This window comes from Haliotis cracherodii, unplaced genomic scaffold, assembly GCF_022045235.1.
Source record: "Haliotis cracherodii isolate W230 unplaced genomic scaffold, xgHalCrac1.p SCAF_26, whole genome shotgun sequence".
Classification (NCBI taxonomy): domain Eukaryota; kingdom Metazoa; phylum Mollusca; class Gastropoda; order Lepetellida; family Haliotidae; genus Haliotis; species Haliotis cracherodii.
This window is the reverse complement of record NW_027266282.1, coordinates 3,220,876-3,245,198: the sequence shown is the minus strand read 5'-3', so window position 1 is coordinate 3,245,198 and position 24,323 is coordinate 3,220,876. Positions and strand designations below refer to the sequence as shown.

Sequence of the window (24,323 nt, the reverse complement as noted above, 5' to 3'; positions counted from 1 at the left end):
GGAGTATTTTTGGTATCAAATATTTAAACAAAAAAATTATATGACAGATCAGTGAACGTTTTAAAACTATGTAACATGCGCCCGAAGCACCAGTGTTCACAAATGCGTATAGATATTTCCTCAAATTATATTTCGAATGTAGCGATTCGACTGAGGCCTCTAGTGACTCAGAAAAGCTTCGAACGAAAATGTCTATTTCTAAAAATACTAGCCAATCAGAACCGCCCTTGTTCGAATCGGTCGAAAGCTGGCGCAAAGGCGAGGCAATTTCAAAACAAGTCATCAAGTGGATTATGTTTGTGTATTGACGATCGACGATCGAATGGATTATCAAAAGATGAAAGATTATACGAACTGGATATTCATGCGATCTACCTAAAAATCTCCAGTGATTGACTATGTTTGTGAGTAACGTTGGCGTGTGCGCGAAAACTGTACCTTTTATTGTAGATTTCATTTGCTATCGGTACAGGTTGACATTGACATTTGGTGGCCCGTGACTGTTCTTTACCGAGAGAGATTAACAGGTAATCCCGGTGCGTGTGATTAATTCCGACCCAGTTCATTCCTTGCAGTGCAACCAGTGTCACAGGATTAATAATAACGAAACGTACGCTTGAAATCTTTAGATTGTGTCATGTTGCCCGGCGAGGTGTGTTTCATAGGGCGTGATATTTTATACATTGTGGTTTGATAATTTGATACGGAATCACGGAGTGAGTAAATATGTCAGGAAGGATAAATTCACCGAAAAAGGCTACGCCTAAGGGTAAGAGTAAGAGACTTTTACCCTATGTTCCATCCAATGCTGTCTCAAAAGGGGTAACATTCAATGAAGAAACGGTTGAAACTTCTATAGGAGGCACTCAGTCTACTGGGATGATTAAACCTGAGGCAGCTATACACCCGTTGTCCCCAATGGAAAATAATCTTATGTCAAGATTTGTGTCCAAGTTTACAGAAAAACTTGGATTAAATATTGGTAAAGAAAACAAAGGCATGGATAACCCACCTCAGCCAATTGACACATCTACTCCTGATTCAAGTCTTGAAGATACAAAGGATCAAATCATGAAGAAACCAGAGGAATGTCTTCCAAAAGAGAAGAAAGTTGAAACACTGCCTCCAAAAGGGAAGAAAGTAGAGGAGGCTCCTAAAAAGCCTCTCTTTGACATTGAATTAGGGCCTCCATGTACAGATCCATTTCGGACACCAACAAAAGTTGCAAGACGTCATACGCTGGAAAGCCGTATATTTCGGACACCAGACTGTTACAAAGTTGTACAGATGGAAACCCCTAGGAAATATGACATGAGTTATGATGACCTTGGTGATATCGACAGTGATGAAGATAGCTGTACGAGTGTCACTGTGGCCGTACGTGTCCGACCCCTCAGTCAAAGGTAGGAGCTTTTGCGTGTCTCAAGTTAATTATTTGACAGTTTCGAAATTAGAGTAATTAAATTATAATGATCATCATTAATTTGCAGCATTAATAAGTCAAATTCAACATGTCCTCAAGTTAGTGAACATGTTTACATGTGTACAGATGCTTTTCATCATGATACAGTTTTAACCACATGTCAGGAAGATGAAGACTAATGGTAGAAGAATGTTCTGTTCTGTACAAAATCTAACCTTGTTCCAAGAAGTACAAAATCTAACCTTGTGCCATCAAAGCAAAATCAGTATTATTTAAGTCTCTTGTCTCTGTAGAGATTATTATAGTATTATTTATGTGGTCAGTAATCATGATGATGATGATCATTATATCTCATGTTATTAATTATAATCGTGGAGATCCGTGTTGGAATTAGTCTTCAGCAGCCCATGCTTGTTGTAAGAAACGACTAAAGGGATTTGTGATCAGGATTGCTGACTTGGTTTTAATGCATGTCATCGTATCCCAATTGTGTGGATTGATGCTCATGATATCAATCTCTGGAATGACTGATCCAGCCTCGATTATTTACAGACTGATGTCATATAGCTGGAATATTGCTGAGTGCGGCGTTAAAAAAAGAAACACACATGATAACCATAACCATGATAACAGGAAAAAAGTCTGAAAGTAACATGAAGTAAACGCACAGCTGTGTTTGAAATGAACATGATTAAGATGGGTTCTTGGTAGGGCTGTAACGATTCACCGATATGATATTGTCGATACTTAGGTACATGCGATACTTGAATCGTCAGTTTAAGAGATACACTATAAGTAGAACAGGAACTAATAGAGTTACCACCGGTAATGGCAGAAGTAGCATAGGACCATGCACCTGTACTGCTGTAAGCATGGCAGAACACACTTTGTTAAGGTGTCCGATATAACAATAAGTAATTGTATCCAGAAAGAAGCTTTTGAGCTGTATTTCAGTGATTTCATCATTTCTTACTATTTAATGTGTTGTAAAATGATACCAGAAGTATCATCAGTCCTTATCGTGATGCTAATCATGTCCATAGTCGCAAGATACCAGGCGATGCTCACCTCTAGTTCTTCTCCCATCATGCCTATGATATTCATGGTATTTGAATCTGAGACCCCTACATCTTTAGTCTTCAGCATTACGTTTGTGAATGTCATGAGGACACCCTGACTTTCAACATGTTCAAGCATAATTACTGCACAGAAATGATAGTAATCAAAGTTTTCCCCCAACCGACAGAAAAGATGCTGTTTTCATGCTGGTGTTCTACATCATGTACATCAGTCTAAATTCATCACCCCTCATCCCCAGCCATCTCTTTGTATTGTCCTCACTGTAGCATAACCTGCTCAGTGTATGTAGTGCCATGAGCATGAGCTTGGTGAATGGAATCTGGTGCTTTTTAATGGAATTATTATTATTATTATCATCTTCGTCATCGTCATCATCATCATCATCATCATATCTCCTCCACTTTCATTATGTTTCAGGGAATTATTGGACCCAAATGTCAAGACAGTTGTGTCGATGAATGGCAATGAAACGACAGTGACAGCAGAGAATGGTTTGACCTACAGATTTGCATATGACTTTTCCTTCTGGTCATGTGAGCGAGGCCACAGTGAGTTCTCGAGTCAGCAGTCGGTCTATGACAGCCTGGCCCAGCCTCTCCTCGGCAAGGCCTTCGAGGGCTACAACACCTGCCTGTTTGCTTATGGACAGACTGGCAGTGGGAAAAGCTATAGGTTTGCACCCACTTTTAAACAAATTGTTAAAATATTTCATGATTTGAAACATTTTATTTTATTATTTTAAAGAAGAAATCAAGAACATGATGAAGTGTGGAATGTCTAAACACGTAAACATCGGACCTGTACTTAACCTCACTTGTTACACAATGTTAAACCACTTGTCTGAATCCTGCGTCTAGTAACATTTCTTCAGGTCTAGGAAGTATGGTCCTAATGATCCAGATATTAACACTAAATTTTACTAAGTTAATTCTCAAATTGAAACACGAAGATTAACCTAGAAATCAGTAGGTACAGAACTAAATCAAGTCTTTGATAGGCATTTAGAAGTTGGAAGAACATGAATACATGACACGTTTTATGGATAGCAACTTCAGTTATTCATTGTCATGACGTTTCAGAGCTACTTCTTGCTTCATCAGGACTAAATCAGGAAATAGCTAAACAAGATCAATGAATAGTCAAAAAATTATATCTGTCATTTTGAGATACACAGGATTTGCTTTGCTCTCATGAAAGGCAACACAATTGGTCAATAGTATATGTGATACAATGGTCAACTTATGTGGTGGCAGCTAGAAATAATAGCATGGCCCTATTCCCAAACTCCTGCACTCTTGAATGTCCAGTATTTGTCACAGTTGAATGGCTTTAATGAGGCATACCGTATGCCCTGATGCTGAATACATGAATCAGTGTTGGAAACAGGCAGAAAAGTCGGTGTTTTCTGATAGGCATCCCGTCCGCACTGGGCAGGTGGATAGACGCTGGTCAGGTTGTAAAAGGAAGGCCTTGAATTGCCCTTCTCTTTACTTTTAGGAACTTTCTACCCTCTAGAAAATACTGTGTAGAAGTGCCTCGAACAATGTAATTTTGTATAAATATGCCTACTAACAATGACTGATACTGATCTATGAATATTAGCTTCTGTGATAATGTGGCTGTCAAATTGGCCGTTTCAATCAGATGGGGTTTATTGTGATTTGATACCTCTGATTGACCAATCAGAATTGAATAATTCCCCAGAATGTTGTTTAATGCTGGAAGTTGGCAACTGAACAAACCAGTTTCTCACAGTGGAGCTCCGGGAGGTGTCAAGTGCTTGCCACAATAATCATGATAATAATAAGCTCAATAGTTTGCAAAAGCCTCAGTCTACTGCCACAATAATCATCAGAAATACATTATTAAGCAAGTTAAATAGGGCCACACAACATTACAAAACAAGATGCTTTGAGACCAGTTCTGGACAGAAGACTCAAAATGGTTTTGGCACAGATCCTCTTTGTCAACATGGTCATGCAGATTTTGATTAATGATTAAACTTACTAATTAAAGTAACGTTTTCATTTAAAGCTTATTCAGCATTATTCAGTGACTCCATAAATGAATAGTTGTGGGAAGTCACTGCTCAGAACAACATAAACAATAGTTGAAGTATTATAATTTATAAGGCTCATGAATGATGATCATACTATCATGACTATAGTGATATATTTAATAGTGGATATTGTAAATAAATTGAAATTAACCATGTAGACATATGATCATGAAGATGGTAAAATACCCAGACTAGCAATAATTCCTTTCATTTCCTGAAATTGTTTGGTTCCAAATGCAGTTCTGTGCAAGCACCTGCAATATCCTCCACATGCTCAAAATGATTGATGATGTGCCATGAATGATATAGGCATATACACACACAGCTGCACACATTCCAGATCAGCTGCATGTTTGTTTAAACTACACGAACTAAACCACCAGAACCTGATTAGTGTTTGTTTTCTTGTGTTCAAATATGCATGAAGATATTTGATACCATGGTTACGGTAAGACGATAGTATAACAACATGAGGTGGTTACCCGATGTAGCTTCTTCAGCTGATCACATGTACAGATCTTTATTTACTGATGGAATGCAGGCATCACATATACAGTCAAGTCCCGTTACTCCGACATGGCTGGTTGCATATGATTCTGTCGGATTAACGAGTATGTCGGATAAACAAAATTAAGTAGTACCAACGTTCGTCGGTCATAGTTCGCGAAAAGTTCTTCTGACGTGACCTGTAATGGGATGTCCTCGGCGATAGCGAGAACTTGTATCTGATTGAGGTAATCAATCTAAACATGTGATTAATCCTGTTTTCTTTATTTAAAGAATTATTCAATGTTAATTGTTTATTGTTAAGCAAAGTTTATCTCTGCAGCTTTGTAATATGCAGCTACCAGCTGACCATGGAGTACGCTGATCACTGTGTCGGATTAACGAGACTGATTAATGAGTGACTTCGGTAATTTGTTGCAAATTAGGTGTGTCGGAGTCGGAGTGGGAGACTGTCGGATTAATGAGTCTAAATAGCGTTGATTTAATTGGCTCCCATCATTAGTGTCGGATAAGGCCGATTGTTGGATTAACGAGTGTAGGATTAATAAGACTTGACTCTACATAAGCTCTACTGCAATGAACAAGGCACAGATATGTCCCACTGGACACAAAGGAGAATGTAGGAACCCATGAAGATCTGTGTTAGACCAGGTCTTATGCAACCCATCCTTGTCGTAAGAGATGACTAACGGGATCGGGTGGTCAGGCTCACTGACGTGGTTGATCCATATAATTGTATCCCAGTTGTATAGATCGATGTTCATGATGTCAATCACTGGACTGTCTGATCCAGATTTGATTATTTACAGACCGCTGTGGTTAATGCCCCACCTTAATGCCTGGGCTCCCCACATATTTTGACCTCTGTAAATGCTTGTGTTTTGTTTCACAGCATAATGGGCCATGGCTCGGAGACAGGCATTATTCCCCGCTTCTGTGAGGAGCTTTTTTCTCGAGCAGAAAACTTCAGAGATAAAGACAAGGTAAGATTCTCAATTCTATCATCATTCTGTATGCATGCGATATATAAAGACAAGGTAAGATTCTCAGTTCTATCATCATTCAGTATGCACACGATATATAAAGACAAGGTAAGATTCTCAGTTCTATCATCATTCAATATGCACACAATATTAAAACTTATCACTGATGATTAACACGAAGATACCTGTCCTACACTTCAACTGTCCTGGGAACTGCTGCTTGAACATATTGACAGACCTGACCTGACAAGATAGATGAGAAGGAAATAGCTGATGTTGTACATTCATGGTTAATAGTGATTTATGTAAAATGTGGTCCTTCCAGTTGTTCCAGATATTCACAAGTCGCTGGATTAGGATGATTAGCATGATTTGTGGTAATCCTGTGTTTGATCTAATTGTATAAAATGTAACATCATCCGTCAGCATGTCCAGACTCCGTGGGCTGCCATGACACATTGATCCTGATGCTCCCTTGATCATGTTGATACACTTCGACAAAATCTGTTTATTTCAGGTGAAAATCAGTGTTGAAATCAGCTTCTTTGAGATTTACAATGAAAAGATTCATGACCTGCTGATGTCATCTAAAGACAAAGGTGGCAAGAAACCCACGGTAAGTTGACCACACTGAAACAAGGTGCCAAGCTAGTCTGGCCTAGGGCTGTGTGTGTATGTGAAGCTGAGGGGATATCTCAACTTCTGCCATGTGTCACATGTGGGAGCTGACAGTCCGTGGGTGTCTATAATAAGTTGTGGCGAATAAGGTTATTTGATATCAAATGTTTGTTTTAAATTAATTGTTCAATCTTTCATCAGCTTCTACGCCATGGTATAATTGAAATACTGTTCTAATCAGCGATAAACATGATAAAGCCGATTAACTTACTCGTTAGGTGTAATACTGGTTATAACTACTTATTAACTGTCTACAGGGTCTGGATATAATTACACATAACACACACTGAATTAGTATGTTTTAATATTAAAGAATACAATGTTGAGCATGTTAATTTTTTTTTTTTATTATCAAAACAAGTTCTTTGACTATTACAGTTATCATTTGACCATAATATAGATCTTTGTACAATCTCATTAAAATCAGATTTTATTTCTCACTACCGCTAAACAAAATCTGAGGACATTCTGTTCGCGAACTTTGACTGACCAGTGAAATGACTTACAAGAAGTCCACATTAGCGAATCAGGAAGCAGCTCTCGTGAGCTTTATGGAACTAGTTTCAAACTGGTGATTTTCATTTCGGACTACGCTTGAAAAATATGTTGACAAATTTCTCAATTAAAAATTTGAAAACTGAAAAAAAGGACTTTCTGGAATGTCTAATATATGGTCGAGATTGTATGGCTGTACTTCCCAAATATTACCATGACTACCCGTATGCAACGTCAATTCCTGTCAAATGTTTATCCAATTTTAATGAGATTGGATCTGTGTACTGGTAGGGCTTGGATGATACACCAACTGTGCGATCTAATATGTATCACGATACCTTTCTCATGATCCGATACGTATCACGATACTTGCATGTCCTCGTCCTTGGTGCGTACAGTGTAAGCCATCTTTTCATAGACAGGATGGGCAAATACCTGGCACAATTTACACTTGGCAGTGTCAAGTATGGCACAAAGGATGAAAATATTTATGTTTTCAGTACTAATTTACACTACTATTTGGTGTTTGGTGTTACAATTATTAAAGCAAACATTGCATCAATATTTTTTACTTAGTGTGTGACTGATTGATACTTGTATCGATAAGAGAAAAATCGTGATGCCCTGATACATCGGTGTAACGTTACACTACTGTGTACTGATGCTAATTTTATCTTTCATCTTTTCCTGTGGCTATGACAGACCTTCATGAACATCTACTTGCAGTGAGTTGATTTAAGAATGACACTGACTGCATGTTTCAGCTGAAGGTACGGGAACATCCAGTGCTAGGGCCGTATGTCGAAGGACTGTCCACGTTTGTTGTCAACTCTTTTGAGGATGTCAAGGTAAGCTATTGAGGATCTTTACTATGTCTACAAATAAGTAGACAAGGACCTACAAACATCCAAGTGTTTTCATCACTTTGTTACCTTAGCTTTCGTGATGGTCTTACACTGTGGAATCGGTCTGGACTTGCCTCGGACTGAAATGGTTTTTGATTTTCTGTTGTTGTTTCCACAATATGGACACTCAAGGAGACACTGGCGGATCCCGACGGGGAGTGGCCTGAGGCAATATTCATTCACATTACACTGAGGTGATTGGATGGACACCATGGAGGATTAGTGCAGACGGGCACTGTGTTCTACCTCAGTGGCAGGGAATAAAGCTCAGACATGTACTATTACCAGCACAACGTAAACCCCTTATTGCTCATTAGGTCTACAAACTGTTTATTCCAGGGCTGGATCACACTGGGAAACAAAAACAGAGCCACAGCTGCCACAGGGATGAATGACAAGAGCAGCCGATCACACTCCGTCTTCACCATCGTCATGACGCAGACCAGGGTCAGTTGCAGCAGCAGGCTAGTTAGTTCCTGATTCCTGATGCAGGTTTTGTCATGTTCACAGAGGTTGATATTGGGCCATGTTTACAGGGAATGAAACCATGGTAATATTGGAATCAAGTTGGATATAATGAAATAAGGTCCGGTACAGATGGTCTTCAGCGACCCATGCTTGCCGTAACAGGTGACTATGCTTGAAAGAGGCAACAGTAAGAGGTGAGGGCTCTGGTGGTCAGGCTCGCTGACTGTTGCATGGATGGATGCTTATGATGTCAATCATTGGATTGTCTGGTCCAGACTTGATTATTTACAGACTGCTGTCATATAGCTGGAATATTGCCGAGTGCGGCGTTAAACAGCAAACAAATAGTTGACTATACAAATGTTTTGCAAATCCAGCAGTTTACGATCGAGATGTTGATTTTATTACATGATTTTGATTGGACTGCATAGACTCGTTAGTCCAGTCAAAACATAACTCAGAAATTCCAGCCTAGTTTAGCAAGGGTGGTAACTGGACTTTTATAGTCAGTTAGCTCCCTTCCCTCAGGAAGATGGGTGTTTATGTGATAGTATATTCTGGCAGACGGAGCGTCTGGAGGGACAAGATCATGACAGCTCTGTCAACAGCAAGATCAACCTGGTGGATCTGGCGGGCAGTGAGAGACAGTCTGCAGCACAGACCTCCGGGGAGAGACTCCGGGTAGGTGCACAACTATTTCGATGGAAGCATAACAATGTTTTACTACAAATTCCACCAAGACACTGAAGTGAAATATATTTCTGAATCTTGGCAAAAAAACCTCAGTTTAGGCTGGCATCTCAGGCTGGTCAGCCAGCATGGATGTTTGTTCACAATATCAATCACTGGATTGCTTACAGCCCACTGTCATTGAGCTGGTATATTGTGTGCTATACATGTGATACAAGTACATGCTATTTTGGTAAATTTAAAGTGAACTTTGAAATGAACTGAAATACTCTGCGATTTTAGCCTCTAGAAGCCCGAGTCAAGTAAACAAATTTCTGGTCTAGGCTAAAAAAACCCAAGAGTCTTGGTTCTCAGGCAGCTCCTGTTTCATCATAAAGTTTCCCACACGTTTTTATGTTTGGAGGCCATTTCCCAGGTTGATTGTAAACAACTGTTTATTTGGCTGCACAGCTGTTTATTTGGTCAAATACTGGTTTGAACAACCAAAATGAAAAAAAAAGACGCCGCCTGCCCGCACTATATTTTCAAAAGCCATTGCCTGAGAACCAATTCTTTTGGTCTTTTTTTAAGCCCTAGTAAGATCAGCTAGTCTATATGAAAAATGTTAAAATATAAGTTTGGGCCAGTAAACTTTGACACACTGCTTATATATTGACTGCTAGGAAGGAGCCAACATCAACAAGTCTCTGATGACTCTGGGCAAAGTCATCTCCCTTCTGTCAGACCAGTCCACCTCCAAGAAGAAACGCTACATTCCGTATCGAGACTCCGTGCTCACATGGTGAGTACACCTGCTGGTCGACTCAACAGCTCAACGTGTGACGACAGATGTCTCTAACTCATGTATCACATCTTGTCTGAGATCATGCCATTTTGTCTTCTTGTACAGTTGAAATGGCCCTAAGTTTTACAAAAGGGCTGTTTCATTTTGAACATCATTTTTTGGTTTGTATTTTACTTTGTTATTGGAATTATTTCAGGGGTTTTTTTTCTTCATATTTTTGTTATTAAAACTGCAACTTTTACAAAGATTTTCTTTATTATCAGGGCTTGATTCATGCACAATTGAACCTTTTAGTGAAAAGTGCAACCTAATATTTATGTCTACATGCACCTAGTGCATGAAAAACAAATTCAATATTGTGTCTGACTTACCCTTACTCAACATGCTCAGCCCAAACATGTTTTAACTCTCTCAACCATCCTACACCACTCACCCCTGAGTTTTGTGTAATTTGTCATGCTTCCTTGGGCTTGTCATCAAACTGTGGGTACTTCAAGATTATGTGCACGTTCCTTTTACGTTTGGGTGGTCGGGTAGCCTAGTGGTTAAAGCGTTCGCTCGTCACGCCGACGACCCGGGTTCGATTCCCGACATGCCCATTTGTGGTGTCCCCCACCGTGATGTTGCTGGAATGTTGCTAAAAGTGGCGTAAAACCTCACTCCTTTTTCGTTTTAGAACAATACATCTTTAATTTATGTCAAATCATGATACAGTAAGAGATCTGAGATTTTATGTATTTAGACTAGTTTATGCATCTAGGTTTCGACTTTGATAAATGGATGGGACCAGGGTACAACCTGGTTTTGTCTGGTGCAGCTAGGTTTTCATGTCAACATGCACTTCGTGCAAGTTGAAACAAGTTCCTTAAATCAAGCCCTGATCTCTTCAGGCTGTCCTCCCACATTAGTCTGGCATGCTGTATGTAATATAACAGAAATACTGTTCATAGTCACTCACTCACTCACCCACTCTTTCACTCTCACTCACTCACTCACTCACCTACTCACCCATTCTATCACTCACACTCACTCAGTCACTGTCACTTATTCACTCTATCAATCACTGTCACTCACTCACTCACTGTAACCCACTCTCTCTCTGTCACCCACTCTATTACTCACTCACTCACTCACTCACTCACTCACTCACCCACTCTTTCACTCTCACTCACTCACTCACTCACTCACCTACTCACCCATTCTATCACTCACACTCACTCAGTCACTGTCACTTATTCACTCTATCAATCACTGTCACTCACTCACTCACTGTAACCCACTCTCTCTCTGTCACCCACTCTATCTATCACTCACTCACTCACTCTGTCACTTTGTCACTCGCCCACTCACCCATCCTCTTACAAACTGACTCGCCCGTTCACTCAAACGTTCACTCACTCACATTGACCCTTGAATATCTTTGTCAGAATTCGTCTTCAGTAATTCATGCTTTTTGTAAGAGTCGATTAAGGGGATGGGATGGTCATACTCGCTGACTTCGTTCATGTATGTCATCATATCCCAATTGCGAAGATTGATGCTCATGATGTCTCTCACTGGAAAGTCTGGTCTAGGCTCAATTATTTACAGACCGCCATCATATAGCTGGAATATTGCTGAGTCCAGCGTTAAACAACAAACCAACACAAAAAGGTTGGCTCATGATGTCAGTCACTGGATTGTCTGGTTGAGATTCAATTATTTACAGACTGCTGTCATATGGCATTCACTTTTAAACTCTTTTACTCACTCACTCTGTCACTCTCTCTTAAACTCACTCTGTCACTCACTCACTGTCACTCTCTTAAACTCACTCGTTCACTCACTCACTCACTCACTCACTCACTGGCTTTTGCTGCAGGCTACTGAAGGAGAGTCTGGGTGGCAACTCAAAGACGGCCATGATAGCCACCATCAGCCCGGCAAACCACCATACGGAGGAAACACTCAGCACACTCAGGTCAGATTGAGTATGAGATGCGGCAGAATACGTCTCCAGTTTTCAATTTCTTACAATGTGTGACCTGACTATTTGTGGGTCACCATGGCCCAATGTAGTGGATTGCTGCTCATGCTATGAACCACTTATTTTAACCTGGCCGACAGATCTGAAATCTCATGACATCACGACGTCACACTGGAATGTCATGATGTCACTCTGAAATGCCATGATTTCAGTCTGGGATGTCATACCGTCACTCTGCAATGTCATGACGTCACTCTGGGATATCATAATGTCACTTTGGTATGTCATTACATCACTCTGGAATGTCAAAACATCATTCTGGTATGTCATGATGTCACTCTGGAATGCCATCACGTCTCTCTAGCATGTCATGACATCACTCTGGTAGTGGTATGCCATTATGACATTATGGATGCCATGACAATCCCATTAACAACGCTTTTCACACAAACAGATTTTACCACACACTCCCATTCATTTTTCTGTACAGACGCAAAATATTGACTCACTCATTCATGGTTATATAGGAACATATCTTTGACATGTAATCGTGTTATGAGACACAGTTTTGCATAAAAACTTTGAAAATATAATTTAGTTCTGAAATAATCACTTTTAATTTCCTGTCAGTGTTAGCTGAACACAACACTGGAACATAACAGTGCAGTTTGAATTTGAACTCTTGAACCAAAATTGTCAGTCAGTTCTATATTTCTAACATGGCGGGTACTACTTGGAATAATGTGAAAGAAATATGTAATGAATTTCGCATTGAAATACAGAAAATCTGTGACATCATCGCCTTCCAGATGGAACTCAAGACTATATCCTTCCACTGAATCTGTGACCAGCACCACAGCTCTACTGTTATGTCACATACATACTTATATTGTATTTCTATCTGAGATCTTGTTTTGAGTAACAGATTCTTTGCAACTTGTCTCCCCAGATACGCCAAGCAAGCCCGATCCATCGTGAATGTCGTGCGTGTCAATGAAGACCCCAAGGCCAAGATTATCCGGGGTGAGTTGAGAAAACAGACACGATGATCGTGATGACCACAGGGTACATCGTCAAAACATCTTACCCTTGAATTTATACACCTTCTTGTATAGTATTAGTAGGTCATGTAGATATGCAAGTCATTTCTTCTATTATTATCCCCCGCCGCGCGAAAGCGCGAAGCGGGGGATATAGTATTCACGACCGTACGTCCGTCCGTACGTCCCACCTGTTTGTTGCCGCGATATCTCAAGAACTAAACACTGGATTGTCTTCATATTTGGAACTATGGTGTATATACAGACTCTGCAGACACCAGTCGGTTTTGGTGACCTTGACCCCATTTTCAAGGTCACAGCAGGCATATCTGCTTTTGGAGTTGGAAAACGGTGTTGCCGCAATATCTCAAGAACTAATCTCTGGATTGTCTTCATATTTGTAACTATGGTGTATATACAGACTCCGCAGACACCAGTCAGTTTTGGTGACCTTGACCCCATTTTCAAGGTCACAGCAGGCAAATCTGCTTTTGGAGTTGGAAAACAGTGTTGCCGCGATATCTCAAGAACTAATCTCTGGATTGTCTTCATATTTGGTACTATGGTGTATATACAGACCCTGCAGACACCAGTCGGTTTTCGTGACCTTAAATTAATTTTCAAGGTAACATTAACTTAATTTTCAAGGTAACAGACTCCGCAGACACCAGTTGGTTTTGGTGACCTTGACCCCATTTTCAAGGTCACAGCAGGCATATCTGCTTTTGGAGTTGGAAAACGGTGTTGCCGCAATATCTCAAGAACTAATCTCTGGAATGTCTTCATATTTGGAACTATGGTGTATATACAGACTCCGCAGACACCAGTCGGTTTTGGTGACCTTGACCCCATTTTCAAGGTCACAGCAGGCATATCTGCTTTTGGAGTTGGAAAACGGTGTTGCCTCAATATCTCAAGAACTAATCTCTGGATTGTCTTCATATTTGGAACTATGGTGTATATACAGACTCCGCAGACACCAGTCGGTTTTGGTGACCTTGACCCCATTTTCAAGGTCACAGCAGGCATATCTGCTTTTGGAGTTGGAAAACGGTGTTGCCGCAATATCTCAAGAACTAATCTCTGGATTGTCTTCATATTTGGAACTATGGTGTATATACAGACTCCGCAGACACCAGTCGGTTTTGGTCACCTTGATCCCATTTTCAAGGTCACAGCAGGCAAATCTGCTTTTGGAGTTAGAAAACAGTGTTGCCGCGATATCTCAAGAACTAATCGCTGGATTGTCTTCATATTTGGAACTATAGTGTATATACAGACACCGCATACACCTGTCAGATTTGGTGACCTTGACCCCATTTTCAAGGTCACAGCAGGCAAATCTGTTTTTGGAGTTGGAAAACGGTGTTGCCACAATATCTCAAGAACTAATCGCTGGATTGTCTTCATATTTGGTACTATGGTGTACAGGCGGGGGATATTTCGTCACTCTGTGACAAATACTTGTTTATGCATGTTTTTAATCATTATGATTTCTCTCAAACACTACTGTATGGTTGGTGGTTGATGTAAAATTGCAAGAAATATCACTTAATAAATACCATTATGGTGAACGTGGAACACCTCAAGTTATGGAATGAAAGAAAACGTGTTTATGACATTGACAAGTCAAAGAGTTACTTCCCTTCTCACAGTGTCACATAATGAGCTTCTGTGGAGTTGTTTCATGTTACTGAAACTAGTTGAAAGGTTTACCCATGTTCATGGAAAGAAAAATAAACAATATTTGGTTGCCAGATCTATCAAAAAAGTAAACATTATCAGAGATTATGTGTATTATAAAAAGACTACAAAGTAGAATAGCAGTTAATTTTGCTTCCAAATTGTTTAACTTAGGTATAGCAGCAGTATCAGATAGGCCTAATTGTTTGAATAACTTTCAAAACTGGCAGTTCACTCAGGTATTTTCATACTCCCAACCTAAGAGGGTAGGGGTATATAGTTATACCGAGGAATTACGTCCTGTCTGTCCGAGGACATTTTCTTGTGTCACCTATAACTTGAAAACTATTGCATAGATTCTTTTCAAACTAAACAAACACCTTTTATACTTATAGGAGAGGTGCAGTGCGAAGTTTAATTTCAAAATTTGGATTTTCAGAAAAAAATATGATGTTTTTTATGTTTTGAACGTTTGTGAGACCCATGACTTGAAAACTACTTCATGGATTCTTTTCCAATTTTGGGTAGAGTTCCTATACCAAAAGGAGAGGTGAAGTGTGACGTTTGTTTTCAATATTTGGATTTTCTGAGAAACTATTGCATTTTCCCTGTTTTGAACTTAAAAATATGTTGAAGTTGAATTTGGGGGTATTAGTGAGCCCTGCTCACTTTTTGTCTTGTTTGTATCTAAAATAGATGTAAATATGGTAGCATGAAGTGTTTGAACCTGGGATTCTGATGACTGCTTTATGCTATGGTTACGATGATCAAGGACCATGTTTGTTTGTAGAGCTGCGGTCCGAGATTGAGAAGTTGCGGGGTAAGACAGCAGGGAGTGTCTGTGACGAGAGCCACACCTCCAGCCTGATCGAGATCGCCACCCTCCGGGACAGGCTGATGGAGAAGGAGCGGGAGATGGATGAAATGTCAAGGTCAGGCCACAACCAGTCCACTGTCACTAACACCCGTCTCTTGTTTTGTGGGGGAAGTTTCTGATCAGGATCAGGATCAGGATCAAATATTCAGGCTCTTAATGACCTACTATACCTAGAAACGGCTGGTGGGTGGTGGGGTAGCCTTGTGGTCAAAGTGTTTGCTCGTCATGCTGAAAACCTGGGTTTGATTTCCCACATGGGTACAATGTGTGAAGTCCATTTCTGGTGTCTGCTGCTGTGACATTGCTGGAATATGGCTAAAAGCATCGTAAAACCATACTCACTCACTCACTCACTCACTCACTCACTCACTCACTCACTCACTAGAAATGGCTGGCAAAATAAAGTGAAGAATGAGTGAGTGAGTGAAAGTGAGAATGAGATTGACTGTAAGTGTGAGATTTGGAGTGAGTGAGAATGATTGTAAAAGAATGAGTGATTGTGAGAGAAAGCCTGAGGGTGAGATTTAGCTACCATGCCTAGAAATGGCTGGCAAAATATAGTAAATTGAGAGTGAGTGTCAGAGTGGGAGAAAGTAAGCATGACAAAAAGTGTGTGTGTGAGTGAGTGAGTGAGTGAGTGAGTGTGTTTGAATGTGTCTACTGGTCATCATTCATCTACCACACTCTTCCTTCTCTCAGGTCATGGCAGGAGAGACTGAGAAGGTCCGAGGAGAAAAAGGTCGCGGAAGGACGGATGTTGGAGGTGAGTTGGAGTTTGAAAGAAACAACTAATGCAGGCCTGCTTCTTGATAAAATGGATTCGTAATTCGTTTAGATCCGCATTTAAATTTGCAAAAAGCTCCTTGTGTTATTTTATGATCATATGTTCATATGGTTTCAACGATTTGTACATATATATTGTGAGCAGTTTATCAATGGTGTTTTGATTGGACAAAAAAGGCAAAGTCAACATTTTCCCCCCTCACAAATAAATTCTGTAGACAAGGTAGAATTTTGAAATTTTCTCATCAATCATGGAATTGTTCATAAGCTGATGATTACCCTGCACTTGATTGTACACGGAAATATTACTGAAGCAGCTTCTGTGGTGCACACCTGACACTTTCCTTACTTCAGAAATCAGGCATTGCTCTGAAGGTGGACAACAAGCTCCCCAACCTGGTGAACCTGAACGAAGACCCACAGCTGTCGGAGATGTTGCTCTACGTCATCAAGGAGGGGCAGACGCGGGTTGGACGAATGAGCGAGACTTCCAAGCATGATATACAACTCAATGGGGCCCTTATTGCCGACAATCACTGGTGCGTTGTTGCAAACATGATATACAACTCAGTGGGGCGCTTGTTTAAGACAATCACTGGTGTGTTGTTGCAAACATGATATACAACTCACTGGGGCCTTTATTGCCGACAATCACTGGTGTGTTGTTGCAAACATGATATACAACTCAATAAGGTGCTTATTGCCGGCAATCACTGGTGCGTCGTTGCAGACATGATATACAACTCAATGGGGTGCTTGTTTACGACAATCACTTCTGACTGGGATTAATTTTAATTTTCAAAACTCATCTCAAAGTGCAACGTCTTGATCATGTGCAACACATCAAATAGGTGTGATCAAGAAATGAAGAAGTTAAGGAAATCAAGTGAGACTGTAACTTGTTTATCAGTGATTCGTTGTCTGTGGTTCAACATTTGGAGTAAAAGGATTTATTTCAATAAGGATATTGCATCAATTAGATGTTTTTTGAAAGAGTAAAAAACCAAAATGTGTTTTAGTGTGTGTAATATTCATAGAAACAAAACAATTTAAACTGATGTGGACGTCTCTTTCAGCATCATCAACAACGTCGAGGGTGTGATAAGCATTACTCCCATCGGAGACGCACCAACCTATGTCAACGGGAACCTCATCTCTGAGCCCACGATACTACATCATGTAGGTGTGACACAGTCTTGTTGATTTGATGGACAGTTGTGCGTGTGTGTGTGTGTGTGTGCGTGCGTGTGTGTGTGCGTGTGTGCGTGCGTGCGTGTGTGCGTGCGCGTGTGTGTGCGTGCGTGTGTGTGTGCGTGCGTGTGTGCGTGCGTGCGTGTGTGTGTGCGTGCGTGCGTGCGTGCGTGTGTGCGTGCATGTAGGAGACAAGCAGTACATGACATGATATATATTGGTGATCTTTTGGGCAGATGACAGTTGTGTCTGTGATGTTTATCAGTGATGATATATACAAATGGTGGGCAGATGACTGTTGTGTCTGTGATGTATATCAGTGATGATATATACAAATGGTGGGCAGATGACTGTTGTGTCTGTGATGTATATCAGTGATGATATATACAACTGGTGGGCAGATGACTGTTGTGTCTGTGATGTATATCAGTGATGATATATACAACTGGTGGGCAGATGACTGCCAATGTGTGATGTTACGACTGTCATCCATATATACATCTCCACTTGTTTTACCTTCAGGCTGACCGGGTGATCCTGGGCGGTGACCACTACTTCCGGTGAGTAGAATGTCATCTTCATATCTCCTTGTACACCACTGTAAATACTGGACTAGAAACACAATGTTAGCCAGCAATTGTTACCTGTTCATGATAATGACCTGTGTCGTGTCCTACTGTTGGTGATAATGACCTGTGTCATGTCCTACTGTTGGTGATAATGACCTTTGTCGTGTCCTACTGTTAGTGATAATGACCTGTGTCGTGTCCTACTGTTAGTGATAATGACCTGTGTCGTGTCCTTCTGTTAGTGATGATGACCTGTGTCGTGTCCTACTGTTAGTGATAATGACCTGTGTCGTATCCTACTGTTAGTGATGATGACCTGTGTGGTGTCCTACTGTTAGTGATAATGACCTGTGTCGTGTCCTACTGTTAGTGATAATGACCTCTGTCGTGTCCTACTGTTAGTGATAATGACCTGTGTCCTGTCCTTCTGTTAGTGATAATGACCTGTGTCGTGTCCTACTGTTAGTGATAATGACCTGTGTCGTATCCTACTGTTAGTGATAATGACCTGTGTTGTGTCCTACTGTTAGTGATAATGACCTGAGTCGTGTCCTACTGTTAGTGATAATGACCTGTGTTGTGTCCTACTGTTAGTGATGATGACCTGTGTCGTGTCCTACTGTTAGTGATAATGACCTCTGTCGTGTCCTACTGTTAGTGATAATGACCTGTGTCGTATCCTACTGTTAGTGATGATGACCTGTGTGGTGTCCTACTGTTAGTGATAATGACCTGTGTCGTGTCCTACTGTTAGTGATAATGACCTGTGTCGTGTCCTACTGTTAGTGATAATGACCTGTGTCGTGTCCTACTGTTAGTGATAATGACCTGTGTCGTGTCCTACTGTTAGTGATAATGACCTGTGTCGTATCCTACTGTTAGTGATAATGACCTGTGTTGTGTCCTACTGTTAGTGATAATGACCTGAGTCGTGTCCTACTGTTAGTGATAATGACCTGTGTCGTATCCTACTGTTAGTGATAATGACCTGTGTTGTGTCCTACTGTTAGTGATAATGACCTCTGTCGTGTCCTTCTGTTAGTGATAATGACCTGTGTCGTGTCCTACTGTTAGTGATAATGACCTGAGTCGTGTCCTACTGTTAGTGATGATGACCTGAGTCGTGTCCTACTGTTAGTGATAATGACCTGTGTTGTGTTCAGGTTCAACCATCCAATGGAAGTCCAGAAGGGCAAGAAGACGAGTCTGACGTCCAGTGAGGTGAAGGACTTTGAGTTTGCCAAGCAGGAGTTACTGCGAGTCCAAGAAGCCAGGTGAGTCAAACAGGATCTGTCTGTTCATGATCATGGTCTCCACAGGAATCCTCCTCGGGATTTTGCCTGAATGTCAGTTACGATGAAAAGTTCACTTCAGATGTTAAGTGCTGTGATAATGTTACTGTCCCTCAACACTGAGTGTGTGTCTGCCTGCAGGCTGCAGAGTGAGCTGGATGAGGCGCGGCGGCAGGCTCAGCAGGAGCTGGTCGAGGAGGTGGAGAAGGCCAGGAAGGAGGCTGCCCAGGTGCTGGACCAGCAGAAGACAGGCTATGAGGACAGGCTGGCACAGCTGGAGCAGGCACTGGTAGGTGGACTCGAGTAGGCACAGCTAGAGCAGGCACTGGTAGAGCAGGCACTGGTAGGTGGACTGGAGTAGGCACTGGTAGAGCAGGCACTGGTAGGTGGACTGGAGTAGACACTGGTAGAGCAGGCACTGGTAGGTGGACTGGAGCAGGCACAGGTTGAGTAGGCACTGGTAGGTGGACTGGAGTAGGCACAGCTAGAGCAGGAACTGGTAGGTGGACTAGAGTAGGTACTGCTAGAGCAAGAACTGGTAGGTGGACTGGAGTAGGCACTGGTAGAGCAGGCACTGGTAGGTGGACTGGAGTAGGCACTGGTTGAGTAGGCACTGGCAGGTGGACTGGAGTGGGCACTGGTAGAGCAGGCACTGGTACATGGACTGGAGTAGGCACTGGTAGAGCAGGAACTGGTAGGTGGACTGGAGTAGGCACTGGTAGAGCAGGCACTGGAACATGGACTGGAGTAGGCACTGGTAGAGCAGGCACTGGTAGGTGGACTGGAGTAGGCACTGGTAGAGCAGGCACTGGTAGGTAAACTGGAGTAGGCACTGGTAGAGCAGGCACTGGGAGGTGGACTGGAGTAGGCACAGCTAGAGCAGGCACTGGTAGAGCAGGCACAGCTAGAGCAGGCACTGGTAGGTGGACTGGAGCAGGCACTGGTAGGTGGACTGGAGTAGGCACTGGTAGAGCAGGCACTGGTAGGTGGACTGGAACAGGCACTGGTAGGTGGACTGGAGCAGGCACTGGTTGGTGGACTGGAGTAGGCACTGGTAGGTGGACTGGAGCAGGCACTGGTAGGTGGACTGGAACAGGCACTGGTAGGTGGACTGGAACAGGCACTGGTAGGTGGACTGGAGCAGGCACTGGTTGGTGGACTGGAGTAGGCACTGGTAGGTGGACTGGAGCAGGCACTGGTAGGTGGACTGGAGTTGGCACTGGTAGAGCAGGCACAGGTAGGTGGACTGGAGTAGGCACTGGTAGAGCAGGCACTGGTAGGTGGACTGGATTAGGCACTGGTAGGTGGACTGGAGTAGGCACTGGTAGAGTAGGCACTGGTAGGTGGACTGGAGTAGGCACTTGTAGAGCAGGCACTGGTAGGTGGACTAGAGTAGGCACAGCTAGAGCAGGCACTGGTAGGTGGACTGGAGCAGGCACTGGTAGGTGGACTGGACCAGGCACTGGTAGGTGGACTGGAGTAGGCACTGGTAGAGCAGGCACTGGTAGGTGGACTGGAGCAGGCACTGGTAGGTGGACTGGACCAGGCACAGGTTGAGTAGGAACTGGTACGTGTACTAGAGTAGGCACAGCTAGAGCAGGCACTGGGAGGTGGACTGGAGTAGGCACAGCAAGGGCAGGCACTGGGAGGTGGACTAGAGTAGGCACTGCTAGGACAGGCACTGGGAGGTGGACTGGAGTTGGCACTGGCTGGTGGACTAGAGTAGGCACTGGCAGGTGGACTGGAGTAGGCACAGTTAGGACAGGCACTGGGGGATGGACTGCAGCATTTACTGGTAGTTGAAGTGATGCCACACAGCCAGTAACACATCTGTTGAAGAATGTGTACCATGTCTTGTGTTTCAGAGCAGCCAGAGTCTCGAGGCTCGCAAGGCAGAGGAGTGGAGACAAGAGGCTGAGGATATCATCAGCAAGCTGAAGAAACAGAAGATGGTGAGCAGATTACACGAGTTGAATCAAGTGAAGTACTCTAGATAAATCTGGATTGCAGTTATGGATCAATTCATTATTTTCTGATCCTCGTAGTTGTCTCACTGTGTTGTCTCACTGTGTTGTCTCACTTTGTTGTGTCTCTGCCTTGTGCCCCCATCAGTGATGCGATAATGTTGCAGATGCTGGAGCAGGAGGTGTTGGCAGGGAGGAGGAGGCAGGTGGAGGAGGCCCAGGCAGCGGAGAAGGTATACATAAGCATCTTCATCTCCGTCACATGGTATAGGCCACCAGTAAATTAATGTCTCAGTCACATCTTGTTGGCATTAATGTTTTTGTTAATGCAACTGAAATATGTGTGATCAGGTAAAACTTATGGTTCAAGTTTTCAGTAAATCTTATTATTATTGTGTGGGCTATGTAAGACGATGCCATGTACATATCGCAGACAGCGGGACAGATACCACTGGGCAGGTCTCGACTTCTGGAACTGCTGCACTCAGAGAAACAGAAGGCAGTGGAGAACCTGGAGAAGCTGAAACAGAAGCGTACCGAGATGATGACACCGTCCAAACGCCAGCGAGTGCCTGACACCATGACCGGTCGCACTGACCTCTACAAGGTGGCGCTGCTACTGAGGGAAGCCAACAAGATCAGTCAGTACCTGAAGAAGAATACGGTGAGCACAGCGTAGAACATGAACAACAACTGTTATTACTTTTATGCCATCTCTGGATCATAGAGAGAATATCGCCCTCTAATGTAGATTACTATTCAATCTTCCTGAGACTCCAATAGGTGGCCGATTATCCTGAATTCAAGACTGAGTTGCTAAAAATCTACCAGGCCTTCAAACTAAAACTGTCTACATAGAGTAATGGACATGGAACAGTCTTCAAGCTGTAGCGATCTTATACACTGGAAAATTTACCTCAGAATTTTTTCAAAGATTAGAAATTGGGGAACATTAATCTTTCTGTCCACTATTATAGTTAGAATAATAATAGAATATTAACACTAACACTCGATCTATAACCCGTTCAGATCCGGGTTAGAATAGGTCTTCAGCAACCCATGCTTGTCGTAAGAGGCGATTAACAGGATTGGGTGGTCAGGCTCGCTGACTTGGTTGTTGCATGTCATCGTATCCCAATTGTGTGGATTGATGCTCATAGTATCAATCACTGGATTGTCTGGTCCAGACTCGATTATGGTAGAGATATAATATCTCTATAGTTTTGCATAATGACCTATAGTTGTACAATCTTACTTGTGCACAGGAATTCCTGGCTCAGAATCAAGTGCAATACCAATAGCAAATATGACAGATATCAAACCTTGTCTTTGTTTCTGAGGTGGGAGTGACAATGTATAGTCATAATGGCTCAATGTATAGTCAGGCTTTGGTGTTAACTTCCACTCTCAAGTGATCATGGTTTCTGGGTATGTGTGTCACGGACCTTTACTTTGCATGTCACAGCTAGGCATGTCCTTATGAGGTGGAACAAACTTAGAAGTATTTTTATATATCATGGAAAGTTTTACATTTATGAAACTAAAGAGAAGCATAATATGTGTTGTAGCAGTATCACTCAGGGTACATGTGGTTTTGTGCGTCCCACGTTAGGTTTTGTACCATGAGGTATTAAACCTAACAAGGGAAGTTTAAAACCACATGTACCCTGAGTGATACTGCTACAACAAATGTATCTTACTGACATGTTTTAATCTGCCATTGTTAAAGAATTCGAAGAAATTCCACATTGATAGAAAACAGCTGTTCGATTGAGCTGAGGTTAACTGTGCTGTGTCACGTGAAGTTCATTGACTTGGAAAAAGCGTTCAGCCTTCTGCTTCGAAGCGGGGTAAATGGGATTTAGTCTCCTGCTCATAAATCCACATGTAGTCTGTGTTGTTCATGGCGGAGTATAAGAGCAGTTGTCATGTCATGTTGCAGACATTCAGCCGGGAAGACATTTTGGAAGATGACCAAGTGAAGCCCCTCATCAAAGTGACCAACACCAAACATAACATCTGCACGTACTGGACACTGGTCAAGTTTGAGGAGAAGCTGTTGCACATGAGGGATCTGTTCCAGGTAGGTTCCGCAGACTGACGAGTGAGTGAGTGAGTAACAGCTGTAGCTTGAATTACCGTACGTGGCTGTGTCATGTAATCTCAACATGGAACACCAAGAATTGGTTGTATCAATATAATACCCACTGCCAGGTCATTGAGTGGGTTCTTTGAAAAAGCATGGCTTACTTGGGATACTGTTGATCATGAAATTAATGTGTCACCAAATTAATGCGAGTGCTGCCCCCTTGTCTGAAATGTTGTGTCCTTCCTTTGAACTATGAAAACTAATCAGCTAACGATAACACCAGAACTGTCGACTTAGAGTTCCATGTTAAAGTATGGGGTGATCAGCTGATCAGGGTGAAGCACTTTGATGAAATTTTATGATTTCCTATTTTCACATACTTAACTTCACAAACAATGCATGTTCAAAAGAGATAGGTCAGATACAGGTTTTAAGTATTTTTAAATGAGTTAGCACAATCCTTCAGCGAAAATGAGCAGTGTTATGTATTCGCCACGACTGCTGTTGCTGTACTGGACATTTTCACTATGTAGATGAGCAGTGTTTTGCTTGTAAATAATAAGATTATTTGACAAGGTTCCAAGAATAAAGATGCCAGGCTTGATCTACTTGTGTAAACAAAGTGACCATGCTGACCACACTTGACATGGAACTTGGTGAGAAGCACTGTCTGAATCTAGTGGCCAGTTACACTTTACTGTGAGCTGTGTTAGGAGTGTCATTGTTTCCACCTACATGTATGTGCAGTGAACTGGACATGGCCATATACTCCAGTATATCCAGATAATAACTTTATT

At 42.1% G+C, this 24,323-nt stretch overlaps 1 protein-coding gene across 1 annotated transcript in view; it reads left to right on the top strand.

Moving 5' to 3' along the window:
- The first annotated feature begins 238 nt into the window (after nt 1-238).
- Nucleotides 239-24,323, top strand: part of LOC139473028 (kinesin-like protein KIF14) — a 38,940-nt gene continuing 14,855 nt past the window's right edge. Inside the window, exons 1-21 of the mRNA XM_071255536.1 lie at nt 239-1,403; nt 2,921-3,175; nt 5,962-6,052; nt 6,570-6,668; nt 7,990-8,073; nt 8,470-8,577; nt 9,163-9,279; nt 9,951-10,069; nt 11,934-12,032; nt 12,988-13,061; nt 15,552-15,693; nt 16,338-16,401; nt 16,776-16,960; nt 17,498-17,600; nt 18,135-18,172; nt 19,345-19,455; nt 19,615-19,762; nt 21,339-21,425; nt 21,605-21,670; nt 21,871-22,101; nt 23,380-23,520. Coding sequence (XP_071111637.1) covers nt 727-1,403; nt 2,921-3,175; nt 5,962-6,052; nt 6,570-6,668; nt 7,990-8,073; nt 8,470-8,577; nt 9,163-9,279; nt 9,951-10,069; nt 11,934-12,032; nt 12,988-13,061; nt 15,552-15,693; nt 16,338-16,401; nt 16,776-16,960; nt 17,498-17,600; nt 18,135-18,172; nt 19,345-19,455; nt 19,615-19,762; nt 21,339-21,425; nt 21,605-21,670; nt 21,871-22,101; nt 23,380-23,520 — 3,039 coding nt within the window. The 5' untranslated portion in view covers nt 239-726. The remainder of the gene's footprint in view (nt 1,404-2,920; nt 3,176-5,961; nt 6,053-6,569; nt 6,669-7,989; nt 8,074-8,469; nt 8,578-9,162; nt 9,280-9,950; nt 10,070-11,933; nt 12,033-12,987; nt 13,062-15,551; nt 15,694-16,337; nt 16,402-16,775; nt 16,961-17,497; nt 17,601-18,134; nt 18,173-19,344; nt 19,456-19,614; nt 19,763-21,338; nt 21,426-21,604; nt 21,671-21,870; nt 22,102-23,379; nt 23,521-24,323) is intronic.